At 38.4% G+C, this 26883-nt stretch overlaps 1 protein-coding gene across 1 annotated transcript in view; it reads right to left on the bottom strand.

Moving 5' to 3' along the window:
- Positions 1–26883, bottom strand: part of AVL9 (AVL9 cell migration associated) — a 59197-nt gene that overhangs the window by 26417 nt on the left and 5897 nt on the right. Inside the window, exons 2-6 of the mRNA XM_003406980.4 lie at positions 13597–13717; positions 12165–12250; positions 8207–8278; positions 1212–1301; positions 355–421 (exon numbers count right to left, since the gene is read on the bottom strand). Of these exons, the coding sequence (XP_003407028.1) occupies positions 355–421; positions 1212–1301; positions 8207–8278; positions 12165–12250; positions 13597–13717 (436 nt within the window). The remainder of the gene's footprint in view (positions 1–354; positions 422–1211; positions 1302–8206; positions 8279–12164; positions 12251–13596; positions 13718–26883) is intronic.

The following is a 26883-nucleotide window of genomic DNA, read 5'->3' as shown; positions in this document are numbered from 1 at the left end:
GGCCTGCTCTGAGGAACAGAAAGAAAAAACTTCCATTACTATTTTGAAGGCAGAAATTCACTTTGTACAACAATAGCTACAAAACTGCTACAAACAGTATAGATATGCTATGATAACCCATCTCGATATAAACACTGGCTAAGAAGATACTTAAGGAAAAGTCTTCTGTAACTTGGCTCTATTATGGTGTAAAATGTAGGTTTCAAAGTTTTTAAGGGTAACAGCAGCATCAAACGCTGAAGAATTTAGATCCCATATATCGATGCAATTCTGATCATGAAGTTTTTGCATGCAATCCAGTCTGCCAAACAAAAGACATGAGGGTGTCTCTTCTGACTGGTAAAAAAGACTTACCAAGGTATACCTGGGATCCTTCTAATGAAGCTCCTCCCAAGGAGCTATTCATATGTTCGTAAAGCTCCTGCAAAATACAGATTCTGTTTAGAACATTTATATCACTTGAGACAATGATTAAGAAGTACAATGATTTAAAAAAAAAAAAAAAAAAAACCCAGTTCCTTAAGTTAGGCAATTTGTTTTGCTAGGCCCTAAATTTACAATCAAGGTCTCTCTGTAAGCATGACTGCTTCTGGCACTCGTTTCTTCTCTTCCAGGCATGAGTCACATCAGAAGAGGTCTAGGTAGGACACGTGGAAGGCTCCCCAGGGTATCCCTTCTCTCCCTCTACGTTTTAGAACTTGATTCATTCAGATAGTGGTATGGAATTCTAGGATAAATTCCCTCTGCCTCCTTGTTAAATACCTAGCTGCCTAACTCTCACTGGGTTCAGAACAGAATTCAGGAGAGATCCATGTTCTGTACATTCATGGCAGTCTTGAGAAAAACATGTTACCCATCTTTAATAAAATAGTTGTGTGGTGTATCTGGTTTTACTATGGAAGCTGGGATCCAGAAGTCTTGTATGTAAACATATCGTGCAATTTATTAATAAGATAAACAAATTTACAGAAGCAATGCCATGGAGAAGGGGCTGTTATCCATTAAGAGAAACATTTACGTTACAGTCACTTATAGTCATTATTTCCTAATGAAAGACACATTTTACATTATAATTGTCATTTTAATCCTCAAAACAAAGCAGAATGTTTTTCCTAAGCTAACGAATGGTCATCCTTCACAATATTACAAATCTCCTTGCTTCTTGAATCTGTCTTCAGGCAAACACATCTACTAAAGAGGTAAAAAGTTACCTTTAGAATGGAAATTTGGGAAAAATCCTTTTCTTCAAAATATGCATGTGTAATGAGCTGAAGTTTTGCTTGAAGTAACCCATAGAGAGGCTTGAAGAAAAAAGAAAAATTACCATTAGGCTGGTAATAGTAAAACGTAATACACACACACCCTTTTTAATTTGAAGAAGGAAAAAAACTTAATAATTGTCAGCTTCAGTGCTTTATTATTTCCACAGCTAAAAGCCAGGAAGTTGCCTGTTCTGGCTCTTTGGCTGCAGATAAAAAGTGTCTGAACAACTGTCACACAAGAGTGGTTAAGAGTGTGGGTTCAGGCTTCCTAGATCTGGCTCCATTATTCACTGTATAACTCTGAACACTTAACCTCCCTCCCCACGTTTTCTGATCTGAAAATAGGCATGTTGAAAGATAGTACGTCTTATGTGGTTACTGTAAAGATTAAATAACACAGGCAAAAGCACTTAGTAGAGTACCTGGCACATAGAAAGCATTCAAATATTAGCTATTATTACTGTAAGATTTAAAACATATTCTAATTCTAATTGAACAGAAGATTTTAAAGGGCAGCTCGAGAAGACAATGTGAAGTATTGTAATGACATGTGCAAACACCTGGATACGGAAAACTAAAAGAGAAGGACAGGTTCTGCATTCCTCAAGTTGAAAGAACTGAAGAAAAAATTCAAGCCTTGAGTTGCAATACTGAAGGATTCTATGGGGAAAATATTAAACGACTCAGGAAGCATCAAAAGAAGATGGAAGGAATACACAGAGTCACTATACCAAAAAGAATTAGTCGAAGTTCAACCATTTCAGGAGGCACCACATGAACAGGAACCAATGGTACTGAAGGAAGAAGTTCAAGCTGCACTGAAGGTACTGGTGAAAAACAAGGCTCCAGGAACTGACGGAATGCCAATTGTTTCAACAAACGGAAGCCACACTGGAAGTACTCACTTGTCTATGCCAAGAAATTTGGAAGACAGCTACCTGGCCAGCCAACTGGAAAAAAAAAAAAAGACAACAAAAAGCCAAATCCACTGCCGTCGAGTCAATTCCAACTCACAGCGACCCTAAAGGACAGAGTAGAACTGCCACAGGGTTTCCAAGGAGCACCTCGTGAATTCGAACTGCTGACCTTTTTGTTAGCAGCCATAGCTCTTAACCACTATGCCACCAGGGTTTCTGACTGGAAGAGATCTATATTTATGCCTATTCCCAAGAAAGGTGATCCCACTGAACAGGAAATTATCAAACAATATCATTAACATCACATGCAAGTAAAATTTTGCGGAAGATCATTCAAAAGCGGCTGCAGCAGTATGTCAACAGGAACTGCCAGAAATTCAAGCTGGGTTCAGCAAGAGGATGCGGAACTAGGTTTATCATTGCTAATGTCAGACAGATCCTGGCTGAAACCAGAGGATATCAGAAAGATGTTTACCTGTGTTTTATTGACTATGCAAATGTATTCGACTGTGTGGAACATAACAAATTACAGATAACATCGTGAAGAACGGGAATTTCAGAACACTTAATTGTGCTCATTACAAACCTGTACATGGATCAAGAGGCAGTCATTCAGAGAGAACAAGGGGATACCGTGTGGTTTAAAGTCACAAAAGGTATGCATCAGGGTTGTATCCTTTTACCACACCTATTCAGTCTGTATGCTGGGCAAATAATCCAAGAAGCTGGACTATATGAAGAACAGGGCATCAGGATTGGAGGAAGACTCATTAACAACCTGCGTTATGCAGATGACACAACCCTGCTTGCTGCAAGTGAAGAGGATTCGAAGCACTTACTAATGAAGATCAAAGACCACAGCCTTCAGTATAATTACACCTCAACATAAAAAAAAAAAGAAAACAAAAATCCTCACAGCTGGACTAATAAGCAACATGATAAACAGGAAAGTGACTGAAGTTGTCAATTCTGATCTACATTTTCCCCCTTTTGAACAGGATTCATTTTACTTGGATTCGCAATCAACACCCACAGAAGCAGTAATCAAGAAATCAAAAGATGCACTGCACCGGGCAAATCTGCTGCAAAAGACCTCTTAAAAGTGTTCAAAAGCAAAGACGTCACCCTGAAGACTAAGGTGCACCTAACCTAAACCATAGTGTTTTCAATCGCCTCCCATGCATGTGAAAGCTGGATGATGAATAAAGAAGACAGAAGAAGAACTGACCCATTTGAATTGTGGTGCTAGAGAAGAATACTGAATATACCACAGACTGCTGAAATAATGAACAAATCTGTCTTGCATGAAGTACAACCAGAATGCTCCTTAGAAGCAAGGATGCTGAGAGTACGTCTCACATACTTTGGACATGTTGTCAGGAGGGATCAGTCCCTGGAGAAGGACATCACGCTTGGCAAAGTAGCTAGTCAGCAAAAAAGAGGACGACCCTCAATGAGATGGACTGACACAGTGGCTGCAACAATGGGTTGTGAGGATGGCTCAGGACCGGGCAGTGTTTCGTTCTGTTGTATATAGGGTTGCTATAAGTCAGGACCAACTCGATGGCACTTAGAAGCAACAACAATCCTACAAACTGTTCTGCTGGCTTATGGCAACATTTCGTCATCCATATAGCAGGTAATTCTTCCATCTAGATGAATATTCATGATTAAATTTAAGTTCATTCCCCTTTGTGTCTCTTGTAGAGCCTTATAAGAATTAGTCTGTCTCTTCTATGATCATAATATTCTTTTGTATACTTGAACAAAGTTATTCCTTAATTCTTTTTTCCCTAAATTTTATTTATATTGTTGTTGTTGAGAAATATACACAGTAAAATACATACCAACTCAACAGTTTCTACATGTACAATTTAGTAACACTGATTACATTCTTAGAGTTGTACGATTCTCACCCCCTTTTCCGAGTTGTTCCTCTCCCATTAACATAAACTCACTGTTCCCTAAAGTTCCTGTCTAATCTTTCGAGTTGCTGCTGTCAATTTGGTCTCATAGAAATAGTTCTTAAAAGAGCATAATGCTCACGGCAGACCTTATTTACCCGTTAAGCTAATCTATTGTTTGGTTTTAAGATGACTTCAGGGAATATTTTTGGTTTAAGGTTTAAAGATTACCTCAGGACAATAGTTTCAGGGGTTTATCCAGCATCCACGGCTCCAGAAAGTCTAGAGTCCATGAGAATTTGAAATTCTGATCTACATTTCCCCCCTTTTGATTAGGATTCTTCCATGAAAAAAATTTTTTTATTATACTTTAGATGAAAGTTTACAGAGCAAATAGTTTCTCATTAAACAATTAATATACATATTATTTTGTGTCATTAGTTGCCAACCCCACGACATGTCAATGCTCTCTCCTTCTCAATCTTGGGTTCCTCATTACCACCTTTCCTGTCCCCTCCTGCCTTCTTGTCCTCGCCCCTGGGCTGATGTGCCCATTTAGTCTTGTTTTGTTTTATGGGCCTGTCTAATCTTTGGCTGAAGAATAAACCTCAGCAGTGACTTCATTACTGAAGTATAAGGGTGTCTGGGGACCATACTCTCGGGGTTTCTCCAGTTTCTGTCAGACCAATAAGTCTGGTCTCTCTCTCTTTTTTTTGTGAATTAGAATTTCATTCTACATTTTTCTCTATGGGCTCCCTGTGTCCATTCACCCAGATTTCCTGTCCTTTCCTGCCCTCCATCTTTGCTTTTGGGCATGTGTTGTCCAACTGGTCTCATATACTTGACCGAACCAAGAAGCACATTCCTCACATGTGTTATTGTTTGTTTAACAAGCTTGTCTAATCAATGGTTGAAAGGTGGGCTTCAGGAGTGGCTTCAGTTCTGAGTTACCAGGGTGTCTGGGGGCCACAGTCCTCCAGTCTTCTGTCAGACCAGTAAGTCTGGTCTTTTTTGTGAATTTGAATTTTGTCCTACATTTTTTTTCCTTCTCTGCCAAAGGGCCTCTATTGTGCTCCCTGTCAGAACAGTTGTTGTTGGTAACTGGGCACCATCTAGTTGTGTTGCACTCAATCTGGTGGAGGCTGTGGTAGTTGTGATCTTTGATCAAAATGTTCAGTAATGGTAGCTGGAAACATCCAGTTCTTGTGGTCTCATGGCAAAGGTGAAAGCTGCTCAAGGAGGCAATTAGCCACACATTCCATTTTCTCCTCCTATTCCTGGCTCTCCTTCTTCCTGTTACTCCAGGCGGATAGAGACCAATTGTTGTGCCTTGGATGGCTGCTCGCAAACTTTTAAGACTCCAGGCACTACGGGACAAACTAATAGGTAGAACAGAAGCACTAAATATGTTAACAGGTCAATTAACCGGGATGTCCCAGGAAATCATGATCCTAAACCTCCAAACCAAGGAACCAAATTCCATGAGATGCTTGGTTATACATAAGCAGGCTCAGCAGCTACTCTTTTTTGTTGTTGTAAATATATCTGTCACACAACTTCTATCAATTTGACTTTTTACAGATGTACAACTTATTGACAGCAATTACAATAATTGGCTTTTATTCCTTAATTCTTATTTCTCCTATTTAAGACCCTCTTTTACCAATCAACTTTCTATCTTTTTTTTTAACGTTCTTTTCTGGATGTTTTCTGATTTCTATACTCTTTTTATGTTGTAGACACCAATATAGTCAGTTAAAACAAGTAATACTGGAGTAGTCATCCCCCCAGTCTCCCTCTTAATACATCATTATTATCATCTAAGTATAAAATCCCAGTATAGGGCATAAATACAATACAAACCGTAAGTAACGATGCACAAACACCAGAAGATAAACTAAATAACTGGAAGCTCCTAAAAATTAAACACTTATGCTCATCAAAAGACTTCACCAAAAGTGTAAAAAGAGAACATACAGACTGGGAAAAAATCTTTGGCTATGACATATCTGTCAAGGGTCTAATCTGTAATATCTATAGACTAGTTCAATACCTCAACAACGAAAGGACAATTCAATTAAAAAATGGGCAGAGGATATGAACACACACTTCACCAAAGTTAGTGTGACATTCAGGCAGCTAAGAGACACATGAGGAAATGCTTGAGATCACCAGCCCTTAGAGGAAGGCAAATCAAAACTACAATGAGGTACCACCATCTCACCCTGACAATACTGGCACTAATCAGAAAACAACAAATGTTGGAAAGGTTGCAGGGAGATTGGAACTTTCATGCACTACTGATGGAAGTGTAAAATGGTACAATCACTATGGAAGAACAATATGCTGCCTCTTTAAAAAGTTAGAAATAGAAATACCATATGATCCAGTAATCAAACTCCTAGATATACATCTTAGAGACATAAGAACTGTCACACGAACAGACACATGCACACTCATGTTCACTGAAGCATTATTCTCAATAGCAAAAAGATGGAAGCAACCTAAGTGCCCATCAACAGATGAATGGGTAAATAAATTATGGTACATACACACAATGGAATACAATGCAATGATAAAGAACAGTGATGAATCTGAGAAACATTTCACAACATGGATGAATCTGGAGGGCATTATGCTGAGTGAAATAAGTCAACCACAAAATGATAAATATTATATGAGACCACTATTATAAAAACCCAAGAAAAGGTTTACACAAAGAAAAAAACAATCTTTGATAGTTACGAGGGAAGGAGGAATAACTAACTAGATAGTAGACAAGTGTCCACTTTGGTGAAGCAACGACAACATACAATACAGGGGAAGTCAGTACAACTTGACCAAGGCATGTCACAGAAACTTACTAGACACATTCAAACACCTTCAGGGACTTAATTACTGGGGCTGAGGGCTGGGGACCATGGTCTCAGGGGACATCTGGGTCAGTTGGCACAATATAGTTCTTAAAAAAAAATATGCAATATCCTACTTTGGTGAGTAGCGTCTGAGTTCTTAGAAGCTTGTGAGTGGCCATCTAAGATACATCTATTGGTCCCATCCTGTCTAGAGCAAAGGAGAATGAAGAAAACCAAAGACACAAGGAAAATATTAGTCCAAAGAACTAATGGACCAATGAACCACAGCCTTCATTCACCTGAGCCCAGAACTAGATGGTGCTTGGCTACCACACCAGCCACTCTGACAGGGATCACAACAGAGGGCCCAGGACAGAGCGGGAGGAAGATGTAGAACAACATTCAAATTCACAAAAAAAGACCAGACCTAATGGTCTGACAGAGACTGGACGAACCCCTGAGACTATGGCCTCTGTACACCCTGCTAAATCAGAACTGAAGCCATTCCCAAAGTCCACCTTTTAGCCGAAAATCTGACAGGCCTATAAAACAAACAATAACACACGTGAGGAAATGTGCTTCTTGGTTCAATCAAGTATATGAGACCAAATGAGCAACTCATGTCCAAAAGCAAAGACGAGAAGGCAGGAAGGGACAGGAAAACTGGATGAATGGACATGGGGAACCCAGGGTGTACAGAGTAAGGGGGAGAGTGCTGACACATTGCAGGTATCGCAACGAATGTCACAAAACAATTTTGTGTATAAATTTTTGAATGAGAAACTAATTTGTACTATAAACTTTTACCTGAAGCACAATAAAATTAAAAAAAAAATTTTTAGAAGTGAATTTATATCTCTATACTAACCAAATCAAAAACTTCTGAGTAATTATAATATGCTGAATTATAATAAAATATTTACCCAAAGTCTAGGGAAAAAACCAAAAATGGATAAATGAAATATACCATAAACCTTATTTTTGTCAACTGTCACCCTCCTTCCCAACAATCCATCTACTAGATCTCCTTCCTCTTACCTAATCTTAGGCCAAAGTATAAATTAAAGCAAAACTCCTGAAAGGCAAACAGAAAGGAGACACAAAAGCATAACTACTGAGCCCCTGATTAAATTTTCCTGATTTCTTTTAATATTCTATTACTTTCTTAAATCTCTTTTTATTCTAATAATGCCTTATCTTCAAACAAAAATTTGCCAGTTTTCCTTGAATGTTTAGCAAACACATTAATAGGTTAGTTGGTCTCTTACCAGCTTGCTTAGAACACAGACACTTTTCTGAACAGTTTCTCTGGTGACATCTGCTTGCCTTACTTTCAATGCCTATTATAAACAAAGTCATTATTAGAAATATTTCACAGAAATATTAACTTTATATTTTTTCAATACATATAAGACAAATGGAAATTTCTTGCATTTAGTTAATTAAATTCAAAAGGTATTTATGTATTGAGCACCTCAGAAAACGGAATGATTAAGTATTGGTCTGGACACTGTGCCAGAATCTGTGCTAGACACTGGGACTGTAACAGTGAAGAGATAATCCCTACTCTCAACGAATTTACAGTCTGAGGGAGAATACTTTAGGCTTAAGTCATCACATCCATAATGTGAATCAACTGGTCTTGGTCCTGGTTTTAAGATAAGCTGCTCTTTCAGAGAACACAAGTTCTGATGAGAAGACGCCAGTACAGATGGCTTGTTTTCCCAGAGGTGGAAGGTTTGTCAGCAGTTTTGTTAAGTTGGCTGTTCTATGCTGCCTACAGACTATCCTGGAACACTGGTATTGTAGCTCACTCAGCTCTAAGTACATAACTCACACACCTCGGTGATTCTGAGAATGATCAATTCGGATTTCCACAGTTCTCTGCTAAAAGAGAGCAAGCCTTGATTTGATCAACCTGGGAAGGCTGTGAGGGAAAGAACGACTCCTCCCCTTCTAGTGTACTGCCTGAGAGAGTATTAAAAAAAAAAAGAGATCTGAAGGTATCCACCTGTCTTCTGGCCGGGGACTACATCACCCTCAAAAGTACAAGGACTGTGGTATATTATATTTCCATTTTCCTGACAAAGAAATCCCTATCTAATTTTCTTCCCCTTAGTCTCCAGATCTAGTTTCTGGCAGCCAATTCTTTTACTATCTTGTCTTTGGAGAAACCAAATCATAGTTTGTTCCAAAATCTAAGATAACTCAGATTCTTATTCCCATTTTTCCAGTGGCTCAAAAAGAAAAACTTCTCAAGTGCTCTTGCTCCTCTACAGCTTAAAAACCAACCAAGCAAACAACACCCCCCCCCCAAAAAAAAAACTATCAAAATTAGGGTGCTTTCTGATTTACAGTCAAGGACTAATCCAGAATAGTGTTCAATATAAAATATCCCAATTTATTTCAAAAATATTTTCATCTTGTCCTCCGATCTTATGTTAACAAAATAACCCTTTTGGGGGACAAAGAACTTTCTAAATCTGACGAAAACTACAGACTTTTTCCACAGAAAAAAATGAATACGCAGTTTCATAAACAGTTAAAATTGGGGGAAGGGGCATGGGTTCCTTGAAGCTTCCCCATAGGTCACAGTTAAGAACTGACCTCTCTATTGCTACTTATCTCAAACTTAGAGATGACTTCTCCTTTGGATCTTGTCCTAAGGACCAAGGGGCCTCAGTGTCGTCAACTGCTTTGATGACTGATGAATGATCATTAAATTAATTCAAGAGTACAGCCTTTCTTCAGTTTATTTTCTACCCCTCTAACTTGACTGGATTCATCCAATAGGTCCTACTTTCATTCAAAAGGAATTAAAGTCTTTTTCCTTGGCTCTAGGTCCCTTTGATACCTGGCTTCTCAGATGAAGTCAGAAAAATTAAGAGAAATGGGTAACATTTATGTATTCTGGAGTGGGTCAGTCCCTGGAGATGGGAAAGACAGGCAGTATTCAATGCCATTTAAAGGCTCTGCAGAGCATAAGAATCGGTGTTAATTATAACAGCTGGGAGGGGTAAGACACCTTTACAGAAATAATCTTACTAGTGCTTACATGATCTATGTGGGTGGGATAAGAGGTAGTAAAAGGAAAAGAGTCCAAGAAAGGGCAGCAGTTCAGTTCATCACGGTGTTTACGTAAGAGTAACAGTATATGAAAAAAATCACACGTGGAAGGCTAACAGGCTAGCTCTTATTCTCAGGTTTCTTTCATACACAACTTTAGATTCAGTTATTCATTCCAGGGACATTTACAAAGTGCATCCTATGTTCCAGGCCCTGTACTTGAAGGGTTATTTCTTAGTAGTTAACTACAGTAGGCATGCTGGAATTTACACCTATATTTTACTTTCAAATGATTGGGGAGGGGGGGAACCCACACAAAACAAATTTGGTAGAATGTTAACAATTGTTGAACCTAGGTGGTGGGTATACAGATGTGCATTGTACTATTCTTTTAATTATCTGTATGTTTGAATTTTTCATTAAATAAAAAGTTAGAAGAAAATTTAAAAAAGGTTTACTACGATAATTATTCATCTGAGGAAGCTTTTTAAACTTATAGTTGCCAGGGCTCTACTTTCAAAGACTCTAATTCCGTAAGTAGGAGGAGAAGACAGGCATGTAGTTTTTCTAAAAGTCTCCAGGAAGTTCTGGTTAAAGTCCATTGTTTTAGAGCAGTGGTTCTCAGTTTTGGCTACATATTAAAATCATCTGGGAAGCTTTTTAAAACTGATGCCCAGAACATTAAATTAGAATCTGTGGGGTTGGAACCAAGTCATCCCTAGTCTTTTAAAGCTCCCCAGAGTGTAGCCAAGGTTGAGAATCACTGCTTTAGAGTATTAATGGACTCATGAGAAGAAATTTTACTCATTAAAATTGTTCCCATCAGGAAAAAACGGTACTGTTTAAAAGTAAACCATAAAAGATGGGGCTGTTCATCTTATCTTGGTTTATTTGTGTAAGTATTATCAAAATTTTATAGATGATTAAGATAACATGAGTTGTTGGAAGCCACTGTAAGTACATTCCACTACTTTTATAATGACGTTAAAAAAAAAAAATACAGCATACACTGTTGTTGTTGTTGTGTGCTGTCAATTCCGACTCATAACGATCCTATATGACAGAGTAAAATTGCCCCAGTAGGGTTTCCTAGGCTGAAATCTTTATGGGAGCAGGTCACCAAGGTCCTTCCCCGCTTGGAGCCACTGGTGGGACTGAACTGCTGACCTTTAGGTTCACAGCTGAGTGCTTAATCATTGCACAACCAGGGCTCCTTGCACACATTATTTCTTCAATTTTCTAAGTTATGTAACAAACACTAGAAATAGAAAATTCAAGGAATCCATGTGTCATGGGTTAAACTGTGTCCCCCCCAAAGTATGTGTCAACTTGGTTAGGCCATGATTCCCAGTACTGTGTGGTTGTCCTCCATTTTGTGATTGTAATTTTATGTTAAAGAGGATTAGGGTGGGATTGCAACACCCTTACTAATATCATATTCCTGATCCAATGTAAAGGGACTTTTCCTGGGATGTAGCCTGCACCACATTTTATCTTACAAGAGATAAAAGGACAGGGAAGGGAGCAGAGAGAGGGGGACCTCATACCACCAAGAAAACAGTGCCAGGAACAGAGCGCATCCTTTGGACTCGGGGACCCTGGGTGGAGAAGCTCCTAGTCCAGGGAAAGACTGATGAGAAGGCCAACAGAGAAAGAAAGCCTTCCCTTGGAGCTGACACCCTGAAAATTTGGACTTTTAACCTAATTTACTGTGAAGAAATACATTTCTCTTGGTTGAAGTCATCCACGTGTGGTACTTCTGTTACAGCAGCAGCACTAGATGAGGGTCGCTATGAGTCGGAATCGACTCAATGGCACTGGGTTTGGTTTTTTGGTTTTTTAGATGACTAAGACACCATGAAATCGAAATAAAAGTATTTTGAAGGCAAAAGGATAATTTATCACTACCTAAAAACAATGTGCAAAATATTACAATACACATATAATCATATTCACCAATGTCAACTTATAAACACATCTGTGTGAAAAATTTGGTAATTTTGGAAAAAAGCTACAAATTATTGATAAAAACTTACAACAATATCACAGGCATCACACGAAAAATAAAGACTTTCCACAATTTTACATTTTAAGTGGCCAACACCTAAGACAGGATTTTTGTTTGTTTTTTAATTTTTTAATTCATCATAACTACCATACCTTGGCTTCAATTTGTCGGTAGCAAGAGATACCATATACTGTGGCTCCATTTCCAGTTCTAGGTGGTAAGTGAAAATACACAGTATCTAAAAGATACATAGAAAAATGTAAGTACTGAGGTAAATTACCCTTAATAATAAATAATGAAATTACAATTTATAATTCAGTCATTAAGACAAAGATGATGTAACAAGAAAATGTCACACTTTTCAACATCACAACTACTAGTTTCTTAGAATTCCTCATAATGTACACTTCCCACAAAAAGCACAAGAGGCTGAATTATAACAGGTTAAACTGAGACTATAATGACTTATCTCAGAAAGCACCTTATCTATGAGAGATTGTTCTAGATTAAAAAAAAAAAAAAAGTAGAGGCAACACATGAACCTTAAATGGATCTGAGAAATTCTTGGGAAAACTGGGGAAAATTGAACACTGGACATCAGATGGCTTTATGGAATTGCTGTTAACTCTCTCAGCTGTGATAATGGTATTGGTAGTTTCCCTGGAGAGTGACCTTATTCTTAGGAGATGGCATGCTTAAGTACTCAGAGGTGAAGTGTCATGATGTTCACAAATGATTTTTAATAGTTCAGAGAAAACTACATACACACAGATATAAAGAAACCAAATTTGTATAATATTCACTTTACTACTTTTAACTTTTCTGTATGTTTCAAAGTTTTTACAATAAAAAGTTGGGAAAAGGGCTTTGTGAGGTTAAAAATACTGTATTAAAATTTTATGTTAAACTGCATGACATCTGATTCATAGGAACATTACTAAGTACTAGGAAAACAGTTTAATCTGGAGCTTTCGTGTAGCCTCTAATACCATGGTAAAAAATATAGTCCTTCATTAAGTCAGGCAAAGCACTCATTTATAAGTGACAAGAGACTCAGTATTAACTTCACAGCACTGTTCCCTTTGAAGGTGTTAACATGCTCTGCAAGCAGGCAGGCAAACCTTCAGGCAGAGCATTATGATAACAATGGCCTCAGGGGTGGAGGAACACTTCCAGTTGTTTCCAGGTGGCATCTGACTATTAACTAACCTAGTTAAGTTTGCAGCTAGAGCCTGAACTGAGCTGCAACTGGTGCGGGCAGGCCCTTCATGTTGCTTCTGAGGAGTCAGAGCGTAAATGCAGGAACTGCTGCCCGTATGCAGCACGTATCCTGATCTGGCTCATCACTTTACCTAGGGTTCCTGGCAGAAGGCTAGCCAAGGTTCACCAGCCATTGCCAATATAAGCCTGGCACTCCTCTGGAGGTCCTTGAAAGCATGACCAGTCACCTCCAAACAAGTATTTAAATATTTAATATATTGTCACAATAAGCCAAAGGCCTTTCATTCACTCAAGTACTTAGAATCTAAGATGTCTCGGCAAATTTTTTAAAAGGTGTAATTGCTCCACTGTCTCTTAACATACCTTCTTGGTAGTTGTGTGCGCCGTCTGGTAAGGCAAGGAATGGCAAGTACTTCCATTCTTCAGGTAGAGTGTGGCTGTCATGTCCATCCCCTGGAATCAGGGGCGGGTAAGAGAATTCAACCTAAAATGGTACGGGATGTTAGCCAAAAGGTTGATCAAAGGGAGCACTGAGAATGATCTTAATCTCTGAATGACAAAGTGTGGATAAGTTACACTTGTTGATGCCATTAGACATTGCCAGCAAACCTCAGGCACTGAAGGCAAAAAAGAAAAAAGGAGTAAATGAAGGAAAGATTTAAAGTCTTTCCTCCTTTCTGATTTTAAGGGTTTTTAAACTTCAGCGTGCGTAAGACGAGAGGGGTAGGGGTATTGGTGATAGTGGTGTGTTTGGACTGGAAATTTAGATTTGGGATGATAACTGAAGCCATGGAGCCCTGAGGAAAACCAACAGACTACTGAGTGAGTAGGAGAGGTCCAACAAGGGGGCCTTGGATGTTAAGTCAAGATCTAGGTTTGCTCCCCATCAACTGGCTCCCTTGCTTCCAATACTTGCAGCTTTGAGTTAAGGGTTTTGACGGAGTTCTGTTGGAGCAAAGCGGGGGAGGACTGGCCAACATTTAGGTGATTCCGAGTATGAGAACTGACCGTAGAACTTTAAAAGAAGTCTCTCCAACACTGTCTTGTGGAAGTAACAGTTTCTAGCATTCCCTGCGTTTATTAGCTTTTTCTGTTTCTATTTCTTTTTGTTATTTTAAAAAGACTTTTGGAGACGAAGGCAGAATTAAATAGACAGGGTTTAGGTTGCTATCTTGACTCATAAATTCGAGGTGGCTTATGCTTTGTTTTTCTTTCAAAGTGTGTCTAAACAGAAATTTGCGTTTGCATAAGTAATACACACGTTAACCGTGGAAGAAGGTAAGAATTACATTTAGATCCCATCTGTAACGTACAAAGGTGTGATGGTGGCTCATCTGCTCACATTTCAATGGAATCAAGCTGCCACTTGCGTCACAGGGTCTTTATAAGGGGAGGAAGAAGAATTAGCAACAGAAATTTGATCCTGACTATGCTGGCAAAGCTACACTGCTGCCTTTGAAGGCAGAGGAAGGAGTCAAGAGCCAAGAAAACGCAGGTGGTCTCTAGAAGTTGGAAAAGACAAGAAAACGGATATTCTCCTACAGCCTCCAGAAGGAATGTAGCCATGCTCCAGGACTCTAAAATAATAAATATGCATTGTTTTAAGCCACTAAGTTTGTGGTAACTTGCTACAATAGCAGTAGAAAACTCACATTGTTAAATTTAAAAAGCAAGCAGAGTACCAGTAGATACAGTATAATAATTCTGTTTATACTGTGATTCCATTTGTATAAAAATTATGTTTATTAACCTATATACATAAATATAAGCATATATATATGTGTATTTTTTATATATATATATTTGTCAAAGGATTTTAAAACCACACTTGAAACTATACTGTTAGCAGAGGTTTTATTTCTGGAAAGAACAGGCCTGGGGATTAGGGATAAAGGAAACAATTCCGGTAAGCTTTTTTACCCCCAATTTTTTGCTTTGAGAGGAGCCCTTGTGGCGCAGTGGTTAAAGCATCCAACTGCTAACTGAAAGGTCGGTGGTTTAGAACCAAGAGCTGCTCCGCAGGAGAAAGGAGTGGTAGTCTCCTCACAAAATTAATTGGATTCTACTCACTTTGTTCTCAGAACAAAAGCTGGGGGGGGGGGGGGGGGTGGAAAACAAAAAACGACCAAAAACAAAACAAAACAAAAAATATCCTAGTGTGAACTTTGCATGCTTCAGAAGTACCCTTTGATCACTTTTTAACAATGCAACGTCCATTCTGCTGTCAGAGAACCATACAACAGAAGAGAAGTGCTAAACCACTAGCACACAATTTAAACACACCCATGGACCCCATGGATACGGGTACACCGTGGCTTACTGAGGGGAGGACAGTGTTTCCCAGTGAATTCTGGGCCAGCTGCTCTGCTTCTTTGCTCCCTTTCTAGGCACTGATGGATTTTTTCCCCCGTCATTCAGCAGCACAGAGTACTTGTTTTCTCGAGGTCATAAAGTTTTAGCACCAAAGTCAAGGCTGTCATACTTTTTGCTTAAAAAACAAACAACAACAACAACAAAATAACCTCTGGAGTTAGCCAACTTACATTTTCTCTCAGTTATGTTTTCCCTCCCAAATCCTGTGAAGAGTCAATACTACAAAAGACTCGGCACTCTTTCTCTCCACTCTTACCTCCTTGGCAGCAAATGACCATATTTGTTGCCTACTTATTTTTGAAACTGCTTGTGTTTAATTAACACTTCTCTTCCTCAGCATCACATGTTATTTTATAGTTTCACTGCATACTAGATGCCCAGAGAAATAAAGTGCATACAGTACTGTAAAAGCAAAACGGCATTATTGAGATTTACTACCAAGTAACAAGTTTTTTTAAGTTAAATGGAAACAAATATTTTAGTTTAAAGCATCTGCTTTTATATATGTAAGCGAATAAAAGGCTGTTCTTTTCTTTTTTTTTAAGAATTAAGGAGATATCTTACTATTCCATATATATATATATATTTTTAAGATGAGGTGTTTGGATTATGAACAGGAAGACAGATGATGTGTATTTTGTTTAATTGCATAAATTCACTCTTTTTATCATGGTAAATACATATCCCAACAATTCTGCTGTTGTAACCAGTTTTAAAGTGCACAAGTCAGTGACATTAATCACATTCACCACGTGTGCCACCGTCACCACTATCCATTTCCAGTCACCACTACCCATTTCCAAAAAAATATTTTATCACCCCCCATAGACATCCAGTACCCTGAAGCCGTAACTCCCCGTTTCCCGCCTCCCCACGCCCTAGTGACCACTGATAAACTTGTCTATGCATTTCTTCCTCTAGTATTTGTAAACCATACAGTATTTGTTCTTTTGACTTTCAAGCCTGACTTAAGAAAAATTTACTTTTTACATAGTTGTGAATTCCACTACAGTGATCCAGAATTATATCAAGATTCCTTTACACAGAAAAACATGACATTTTGCTGGTGTCAATCCAATATGAAGGAAGCTGATTTTCATACTAAAGGTACCCGATGCACTAAAATAAAAAAAAAAAAAAAAAAAAAAATTAAAGACATCAGCATTTTGTTTTTCTGCTTTTAAACCGCTGGACTTTTACACATGTCCCAGCTTTCTAGTGCTGCTGCATCAGACATATCACAAGCGGCTTCAAAGAACAATTTATTTTCTCACAGCTCAGAGAATCCAGGACACTAGCCTAGGGGAGAGCTGACGGCTTTGTGAGAAAACCCTTGTCGCTTTCAGCTTCTGTAGCCCCCGCAGTCCTTTTTGGTTCCTCCTGTGGTACCTATCTTTCCACTATTTTGCTTACTTCATCTAATCAGACAAAGATGTGGCAGTCTGCTTCCGCAAAGATTACAGCACTGGAAACCCTTTGGGGTCACTGGGTCAGAACGAATTGATGACAGTGGGCTTGGTTTTGGGGTTTGGTATCTAATCTGCTGTTTTTATCACTCAGAAGTGACCAGGTTTAGGACACACTGACACTGGCATGGCTCACTGACATAACAAAGAAAATTCTATTCACGAACAGGACTACATCCACAGGTACAGGTGTTAGCATTCCAACACATAACTTGGGGGTTGCTGTTGCTGTTAAACCCACTGCTCACAGTGACCCTATAGGACAGAGTAGACCTGCCCCATAGAGTTTCCATGGGGTGCCTGGTGGATTCAAACTACCGACCTTTTGGTCAGCAACTGTAGCTCTTAACCACTACACCACCAGGGTTTCCGTTGTTGCTGTTAGGTGTCGTAAAGTCTGCAGGGGGATACAATTAATGGACAACATTCTACCTTGTGGCCTCCCAAAATTTATATTCTTCCCATATGCAAAATACATTCACCATATCACAACAAGTATACATATTCACTAGCATGGAACTGTATGCATTCACAGCCAATTAAAGTAGAACTTTATAGAATCATTCTTTTAAATATGTATTTCTTCTAGGAAGAAAAACTCTTTACTAACTGAACACGAATAGTGAAATGGAGAAACTCTACTAAGTATTCATCAACATTAATGCTGTTATTGCTAAATGCTGTTGATTCTGACTTACAGTGGCCCTATGTACCACAAAATAAAACACTGCCCAGTCCTGTGCCATCCTCACAATCATTGCTATGTTTGAGCCCATTGTTGCAGCCACTATGTCAATGTTTCTCATTAATAGTCTTTTTTTCCATGATCCTCCACTTTACCAAACATGATGTCCTTCTCCAGGGACTGGTCCCTCCTGAAAACACGTTTAAAGTACGCCATCTTCTTTTCAAAGGAACATCTGGCTGTATTTCTTCCAAGGCAGATTTGTTCGTTCATCTGGCAGTCCATGGCATATTCAAAGTTCAATTCTTCTTTTGTCTTCCTTATTTATTGTCCAGCTTTCCCATGCATATGAGGCAACTGAAAATACCATGGCTTGGGTCAGGTGCACCTCAATCCTCAAAGTGACATCTTTGCCTTTTAACACTTTAAAGGGGTCTTTCGCAGCAGATTTGCCTAACGTAATACGTCATTTGTTGATTTCTTGACTGCTGCTTCTTCCATGGGTGTTGATTATAGATCCAAGTAAAATGAAATCCTTGGCAACTTCAATATTTTCTTCACTTTTCATGATGTTGCTTATTGGTCCAGTTGTGAGGATTTTTGTTTTTCTTTATGTTGAAGTGTAATCCATACTGAAGGCTGTAGTCTTTGATCTTCATCAGTACGTGCTTCAAGACCTCTTCACTTTCAGCAAGCAAGGCTGTGTTATCTGCAGTATCGCAGGTTAATGAATCTTCTTCCAATCCTGATGCTCTGTTGTACATATAGTCCAGCTTCTCAGACTATAACTCAGGTTCTAGAAGACTGAATAGTTATCGTGAAAGGATACAAGCCTAATGCATACCCTTCCTGAGTTTAGACCACACGATATCCCCTTGTTCTATTTGAACGGCTGCCTCTTGGCCTATGTACAGGCTCTGGGTGAGCACTATTGTCTGGAACTCCCATTCTTTGCAGTGTTATCCATAATTTGTTATAATCCACACAGCTGAATGCCTTTGCATAGTCACTACAACACAGGTAAACATCCTTCTGGCATTCTCTGTTTTTCACCAAGATCCATCTGACATCAATAATGATATCCCTTGTTTCACGTCCTCTTCTGAATCCGGCTTGAATTTCTGGCAGTTCCTATTAATGTACTGCTGCAACTGTTTTTCAATTATCTTCAGGAAAATTTTATTTGTGTGTGAGATTAATGATATTGTTCGATAATCTCCACATCCTCTTGGATCACCTTTCTTTGGGACGGGCACATACAGATCTCTTCCAGTGGGATGGCCAGGTAGCTGTCTCCCAAATTTCTTGGCATAGATGAGCAACTCCAGTGTCACATCTGTTTGTGGAAACATCTCAATTGGTATTTCATCAATTCCTGGTGCCTTGTTTTTCACCAATGCCTTCAGTGCAGCTTGGACTTCTTCCTTTAATACCATCCATTGTTTGGGGAAGAAATCCCATCGCACACATTCCTGTTTATAATACACCTGGATTTTTTTTTCTTTGTTTTTGCAAATGCTTGCCCCTACTTTGCAACAATTTTCTATGTTAGTAATGGTGGAGAAGCTGGATGGGGAGCAGTACTACAAATTGAGTAGCAGTAGAAGTGTACACCAGATGCCTGATTTGGGCAGCAAGTTTTATTAATCAAATAATACTGGGTTATGGAAGTGACTGATTATGAATAAATTCCGATTATTTTTATTACATAATTTCTCACCTATAGACTCACACTGTCAACCTGCTAGTGTCTATTAGTTAAACTTTGCAAAGTATATACACTTGTTTTTCCATTAATGTTAATGACACAAACATACCTGATATGCAAATAAAACGACTCCATTTTAAGGATTTGGCATTCGTTGAAAATATCAGTAGCTGTAGATCTATAAGTTACATAATCAGATACGGATTTAATGCAGTTTGATTTTTAAGTGTCTGAGACAAAAACGATAGTCTCATTTCCTTTCCAGTAATATCAGATTAGTTTTGGAGAGTTACTTTATATAAAGCTAAACAGCTGCAAATGTGTATATTAATTATGAGCTCCTAATTAACGGTGAAAAACTGTCATGAAGGATCTTAAATGTATTTGACTTAACTAGAATCTTTTGTTCGAGAAACCTAGAGCTCCTATATTATCCTGGTTCCATTTTAGTCATGCAGCACAAATGTGTGTAACTACACGGGAAAAGCCTAACTTTCATAGATTTAAACAAACTCAATAAAACAAATAACAAACTTCTAAAAGAAAATGCTTTTTGCTTTATTTATAATAGCCCCAAACTGGAAACCAATCACATGTCCTTTAGCAGCAAAATGGATAAATAAATCACAGTATATTCATACAACGTAATACTATAGAGAACTACTGATATAAGTGACAAGATGAATCTCAGACATTACAATGAGTGAAAGAAGTCAGACACAAGAGACAACACTAGTCTGTGGTGACACGGGGAAGAACAGTGGTCACCCTGGGTGGGTACTGACTGAGATGAGGTACATGTGAGAACCTTCTAAAGAGCTGGAATTGTTCTATATCCTGACCTGGGTGATGTTCACATGGATGTACACTTATGTGAAAACTTACTGAGCTGCACCCTTAAGATTGGTGTATTATTATTCATAAGTTCAATTTTCATAATTGTTCCATTTAAGAAAATAACATATGTAAAAAAATCAACACAAAGACCAAGTTTTTTAAATGCATGGGCCTTTGAAAATGGATAGGCACTAAGTTCCAGTCCCAGCTTGCAACTTAATTAGCTATGTGACTTTGAGCAACCAAGTCACTGATCATCTCTAAACCTCAACTTCCTCATTCATAAAAATGTGCTAATATAATAATTGGGGTTTGTTAGGAGGAACAAATGAGATAATAAACACATCTAACACAATGCTTAGTATACAGTAAACATTCAATAAATGGCCACTATTAATAATATCTTCATAAAACAATGATGAATTGCACGGTGTCTAAAACTTTATATTCATACAAGCTCCCACAAATAGTTTTTAAATAGTTCACAACAAGCAGGAATCATACTTAGGGTATACTTTTTGGAGTTTAGAATCTTCACTATAACTTGTTTTCAAAGTGAAGAAAACCACTTTACTTAAGGAAATTTATGCTCTCAGTGCATAAGTTACATAAGCATCCAAGAGAGGTCTGGGTTTCCATACTAAACTGTGGCTTTTATGCCTCCAAAGATACCATGTGTCTTAGGTATCTAGTGCTGCTATAATGCCACGAGTGGATGGCTTTAACAAAGAGAAATTAATTTTCTCACAGTCTAGCAGGCCAGAAGTCCAAACTCAGGGTGTCAGCTTCAGGGTAAGGCTTTGTCTCTCTGTTGGCTCTGGAGGAAGGTCCTTGTCCTCAATCTTCCCCTGGTCGAGGAGGTTCTCAGCACAGGGACCCCAGGTCCAAAGGATGCACTCTGCTCCTGGTGCTGTTTTCTCGGTGGTACGAGGTCCCCCTGTCTCTCTGCTCACTTTTCTCTTTTTTGTATCTCAAAAGAGATTGGCTTAAGACACAATCTAATCTTGTAGATTGACTCTTGCCTCACTGACATAACTGCCACTAATCCCATCTCATTAACATCATAGAGACAGGATTTACAACACATAGGAAAATAGTATCAGGTAACAAAATGGTGGACAATCATACAGTACTGGGAATCACAACAAGATGACAGATATTTTGGGTGAACACAATTCAATTCACAACACCATGCTTATTTAGAACAATACGTGATGATCATAAGATCATAAGAAACGATCAGAGCCATTGTTAATTTGAATTATTGTTTTTTTCTAAATTAGGGTCACTTTTTTTTTTTTATGAGTCGGAATCAACTCGACGGCACTGGGTTTGGTTTGGTTTTTATACGCTTGCAAGTCTCAAAATTTAAAAAAGGCAAATGGAGAATTGTTGCCAATTCCTTGCTCAAGTATAACGGGCTTAAAGATTAAGAAAGAAAATCACGAATGAAAGAGTTTTGGAAAAAGCTATTTAAAATTCTTTAAGGATGAAGGGTTTTATTTGTGATTTGCTATGGAATAAAAGGTTTTTTTCCCCCAACTTTTATGTTATTTAGATTTGAGATATAACTACAAAGTATAAAACGTGAAGATCTTACATGTACAGAGCTCATGGGTTTTGACCATTTATATATCCACGTGGCCACCACCCCATCAAGATAAGGAACATTTCCATCATCCCACAAAGTTCTTTCATGCTCTGTAGATTTCAATCACCAGAAATTGGTTCTGCCGGTCCTTAAACTGAAGGGCATGTTTCTGAATGTAGCCTCTATGGATATGCAGTAAATGATTGGTGATTTCACCTTCAAATCCTGGAAGGGAAGGTTCCCCCCCGGAACCGTATCTATTCTAAAACCCTCATTTTACAGATGAAGAAACTGAAGTCTATAACCATTGGCCAACTTGCCCCAGGTTACACAACCAGTAACTATCGGAGCCAAGCTGAAACTCCTGATTCTCAGATATAATCTGCTGTTGATCAAGTAGACAGTGGTACAAGAAAATTTATATGAGCTGAGAGTACAAACGGATCTTAAGGATATATATAAAGTTAGGAGAGAGAGGATGAGGATTAGTACAAAATGTAGGGGGAATGACAAAGATACACACCAGAGTGGTTTTCTGAATGTTACTTATCTCTAGGTTATGGAAAATACGTGTGAAGATAATATCAAAGTTACAAAAAATTTTTCTTGCAGGAAAAAACATGAGAAACTTCCTAACAAACTACTTAAATCATTTTAATAAACTTCACCCTAAAAAAAAAAAAAAAAACCCAATGCCATCAAGTCAATTCTGACTCATAAACTTTACCCTAGCAATCTTTTATACATCAATTTATTTTTAACATTTCAATAATGAACTTTCATGTGGCAAAAAAGATCTTCCAATTTCTGAAGATATACCAAGTGGAATCAAAATTACTAATATCACCAGTGAAGGCCATGGGGGCAGGAATAGATTTTATTAGCAACCCTGTAGTAATCCACATATATGAATACATAACATACTTTGTGACAACGAGTATCAATGATATGAAGAAAACACAAGTACAGAAGGACATATCTCAACTCGAAATGGATACCAGAGCATAGCTTATTTAGCAGTCAGACTTCTGACAACTTAAATTACCTACTACACTGCCACGGAACAGAAACATGCAACAAAAGCATCTATCCGCCTATCCTGCCATCATAAAGCTCCCTATGGTATACTAAGGAGAAGGCTTTAGGTATCCTTTCAAAACCTATGACTGAGTCATTTTATTTCATACACAGTTCTAATAGATTCAGTATGTGTGGTCTCCCAGTCCCTGGAAGAGAAGAAGCAACAAATGAGAAAGCAGGGGGGAAAATCTATGTATACTGTCAACATTGAGAAGTAACTGCCAATATCTCTGTCACCTCCCTCTACTCTGACTGGCCCAGCTGAGACAGAGGCATGTGCAAAACACTCTGTATGCTAAAATAATCTGAGAATGTCACATTACAATGAGTGATACTTATTATGAAGACAGGGTCATCCAGACTAAAATTGTGTTCGATATATTGTTTCAAAATCCATTAAAAGAAGACCTCCGTTAAAAAAAAAAAAAAAAGATTAAAATGAAGTCTCCGCCTTGAAGAAAAAAGGGTACAATTAGCCAAGGATGTTCTTTGCAGCGCTGTGCAAAATTAGTGAAAAACCGGAATGCCACCTAAGTGTCTAAAACTGTGACCAGTTAAAAGTATAAGACAGAATACTATTTAGTAATTTTTAAATGTTGCAACTTAACATTTATTAATATGAAAAGATATTAATGGTATATTGCTACGTGGCGTCTCCATGAATTGACTCCACGGCAACCAACAGCAACAACTTTGTTACTGAGAAAAAGGCAGGTCATAAAACTTAATTACAGTATGATATATTTTTGAAAGAATTTTATTCATGTTCAAATAAAAACAACTGGAGGAATATTCATATCGAGGTGTTAGGAACAGAATTCTCTAGAGCACAAGATTACAAGTGTTCTTTTTTTTTTTTTTGCTTGTCTATATTTTCTCATTTTTTCAAACCTGTTGCTGTTGAGTCAGTTCCGACTCATAGCGACCCTACAGGCAGAGTAGAAATGCCCCCTAGGGTTTCCAAGGAACAAGCTGGTAGATGTGAACTGCTGACCTTTTGATTAGCAGCTGAGTTCTTAACCACTATACCACCAGAGCTCCTTTCTACTATGGCGAGCACATATTACTTCTGAACATAAAAAATGTCATTTTTAACTTTAAGATAGCTGGAATGTAATTTTAAAAATTGCTAAAAATATCTTTATGTAACATCCTCTCAAAATATCCTAGAGAGAAATGGAGTTATTAATCTGACAGCATATTGTTGCGGTTAGGGTGTCATTAAGTCGGTTCCAACTCATAGTGACCCCATGTACAAAAGGAAACACCACTTGATCCTGTGCCATCCTCACAATCATTGCTATGTTTGAGCCCACTGCTGCAGCTATTGTGTTAATCCATCTTGTTGAGGGTCTTCCTCTTTTTTGCTGACCCTCATTTTACCAAGCATGATGTCCTTCTCCAAGATGGTTCCTCCTGATAACATGTCCTAAGTACAAGAGATGAAGTCTTATAATCCTCGCTTCTAAGGACCATTCTGACTATACTACTACTTTTTTTTTTTTATACTACTTCTAAGACAGACTTGTTTATTCTTCTGGCAGTCCATAGTGTACTCAACATTCTTCGCCAATACCATAATTCAAAGGCATTAATTCTTTGGTCTTCCTTATTTACTGTCCAACTTTTGCATGCATTAAAAAAAAAATGCATTAGCAACTGAAAATACCACAGCTTGGGTCAGGCGCACCTCAGTCCTCAAAGTGACACCTTTGACTTTTAACACTTTAAAGAGGTCTTTTGAGCAGATTTGTCTAATACATTGTTTGATTTCCTGACTGCTACTTCCAAGGGCATTGATTATAGGTCCAAGTAAAATGAAATCCTTGACAATGTCAATATTTTCTCCATTTATTATGATGTTGCTTATTAGTCCAGTTGTGAGGATTTTTGTTTTATGTTGAGGGACAATCCTTACTGAAGGCTGTAGTCTTTGATCTTTGTCAGTGAGTACTTCAAGTCCTCTTCACTTTCAGCAAGCAAGGTTGTGTCATCTGCATATTACAAGTTGTTAATGAGTCTTTCTCCAATCCTGATGCTGCATTCTTCTTCATACAGTTCAATTTCTTGGATTATTTGCTCAGCATACTGATTGAAAAAGTATGGTGAGAGGATACAACCCTGATGGATACCCTTCCTGATTTTAGACCACACAGTAACCTCACAGGACCTCCTCTTCACCTATGCACAGGTTCCTCATGAACACAATTAAGTGTTCTGGAATTCCCATTTGTCACAATGTTTCCATAATTTGTTATGATCCACACAGTCAAATGCCTTTTCACAGTCAATAATACACAAGTAAACATCTGTCTGGCATTCTGTTTTTAGCCAAGATCCCTTTGACGTTAGCAATGATATCCCTCGTTCCATGTCCTCTTCTGAATCCGGCTTGAATTTCTAGCAGTTCCCTGTCAATGCACTGTTACAACCATTTTTGAATTATCTTCAGCAAAACTTACTTGCATATGATATTAATGATAACTGTTTACTAATTTCTGCATTCCATTGACTCACCTTTCTTTGGAATGGGCACAAACATGGACCTTTTCAAGTCAGTTAACCAGGCAATTGTCTTCCAAACTTCTGGGCAAAAATGAGTGAGCGCTTCCAGCGTTAACAATTGTTTGCTAAAACAACTCAATTAGTATTTCATGAATTCCTGGAGCCTTGTTTTTTGCCAATGCCTTCAGTACAGCTTGGATTTCTTCCTTCAATTCCACTGGTTCTTGATCATATGCTACCTCTTGAAAAGGTTAACGTCGACCAATTCTGACAGCATCTTAACTGAAGAATATTAACATAATAGTGCCAGTTTTACTCAAAATTATTAAGTAGGTAAAGACACCTCTCTCTATATGCCTTCATATGCCTCTCATAGTGTTCATCTCTAGTAGGTCAGGGCCCTTCTGTGGTCTTCTCCTGTCTAGCGAAAGCTGTGCTCGGTAAAGGATCTTAACGACATTAATAACATGAAGGAGAAGGTTAACTGGGGTGTAAAAGCATTTTACTACGGATCAAAGACTTAAATCAAAGGAAGAAAATCAGATATATCCTAGCTAGCTGGGAGGAATCTTAACAGGACAAAGGAATTGTCCTGATATTTCTAAATTTCCATTATACAGGTTGACACTCTGCTGAGGTGATGCTAGGCCTGAATAAAAACTATACCACTGTTCTAAGTGTTGATGTTGCTGCTCTACAAAATCAGAGATCACCATTTCAGCATATACAAAAAAGCACGGCCTAAATCAGAAAAAGGCTATCACCAAAATATTAAAGCTCAAGAAATAAACGTACTATGGACAGCCAGAAAATGCAATCTTGTTTCAGGATAAAGTTTCTCTAAAGCTGTTGTTAAAAGCTGTTGTTAGGTGCTGGCAAGTTGACTTCTACTCACCGTAACCCCATGCAACAGGGAAGGACTGCCCCACAGGGTTTCCTAGGCTATAATCTTTAAAGAAGCAGATCACCAAGTCTTTCTCCAGCTGAGCTGCTGAGTGGGTTCCAAGTCCCCTGACTTTTCAGCTGGCAGTCGAACGCTTAATCATTGCCACCATAGCTCCTTAAAGCTAGTAGCTAAAAAAAAGAATCTTTAGATAATATTATTCTTCCCTAAACTCTGTTGTTGTTGGGTGCCATTGAGCCATTTTCAATTCATAGCAACCCCATGTGACAGAGCAGAACTACCCCATAGGGTTTTCTTGGTTATAATCTTTACTGAAAGAGAAGCCCCGGTGGTGCAATGGTTAAGCCCTCAGCCGCTAACCGAAAGGCCAGCGGTTTGAACCCATTAACAGTTTCCCAGGAGAAAAGACCTGGTGATCTGCTCCCATAAAGATTACAGCCTAGGAAACCCTATGAGGCAGTTCTACTCTGTCACACAGAGTCGCCAGCAGTCAGAATCGAC

Source organism: Loxodonta africana, chromosome 8 (assembly GCF_030014295.1).
Source record: "Loxodonta africana isolate mLoxAfr1 chromosome 8, mLoxAfr1.hap2, whole genome shotgun sequence".
NCBI lineage: Eukaryota > Metazoa > Chordata > Mammalia > Proboscidea > Elephantidae > Loxodonta > Loxodonta africana.
Note: the sequence above shows the minus strand (reverse complement) of the source record. Positions and strands in the feature narration are given on the sequence as shown.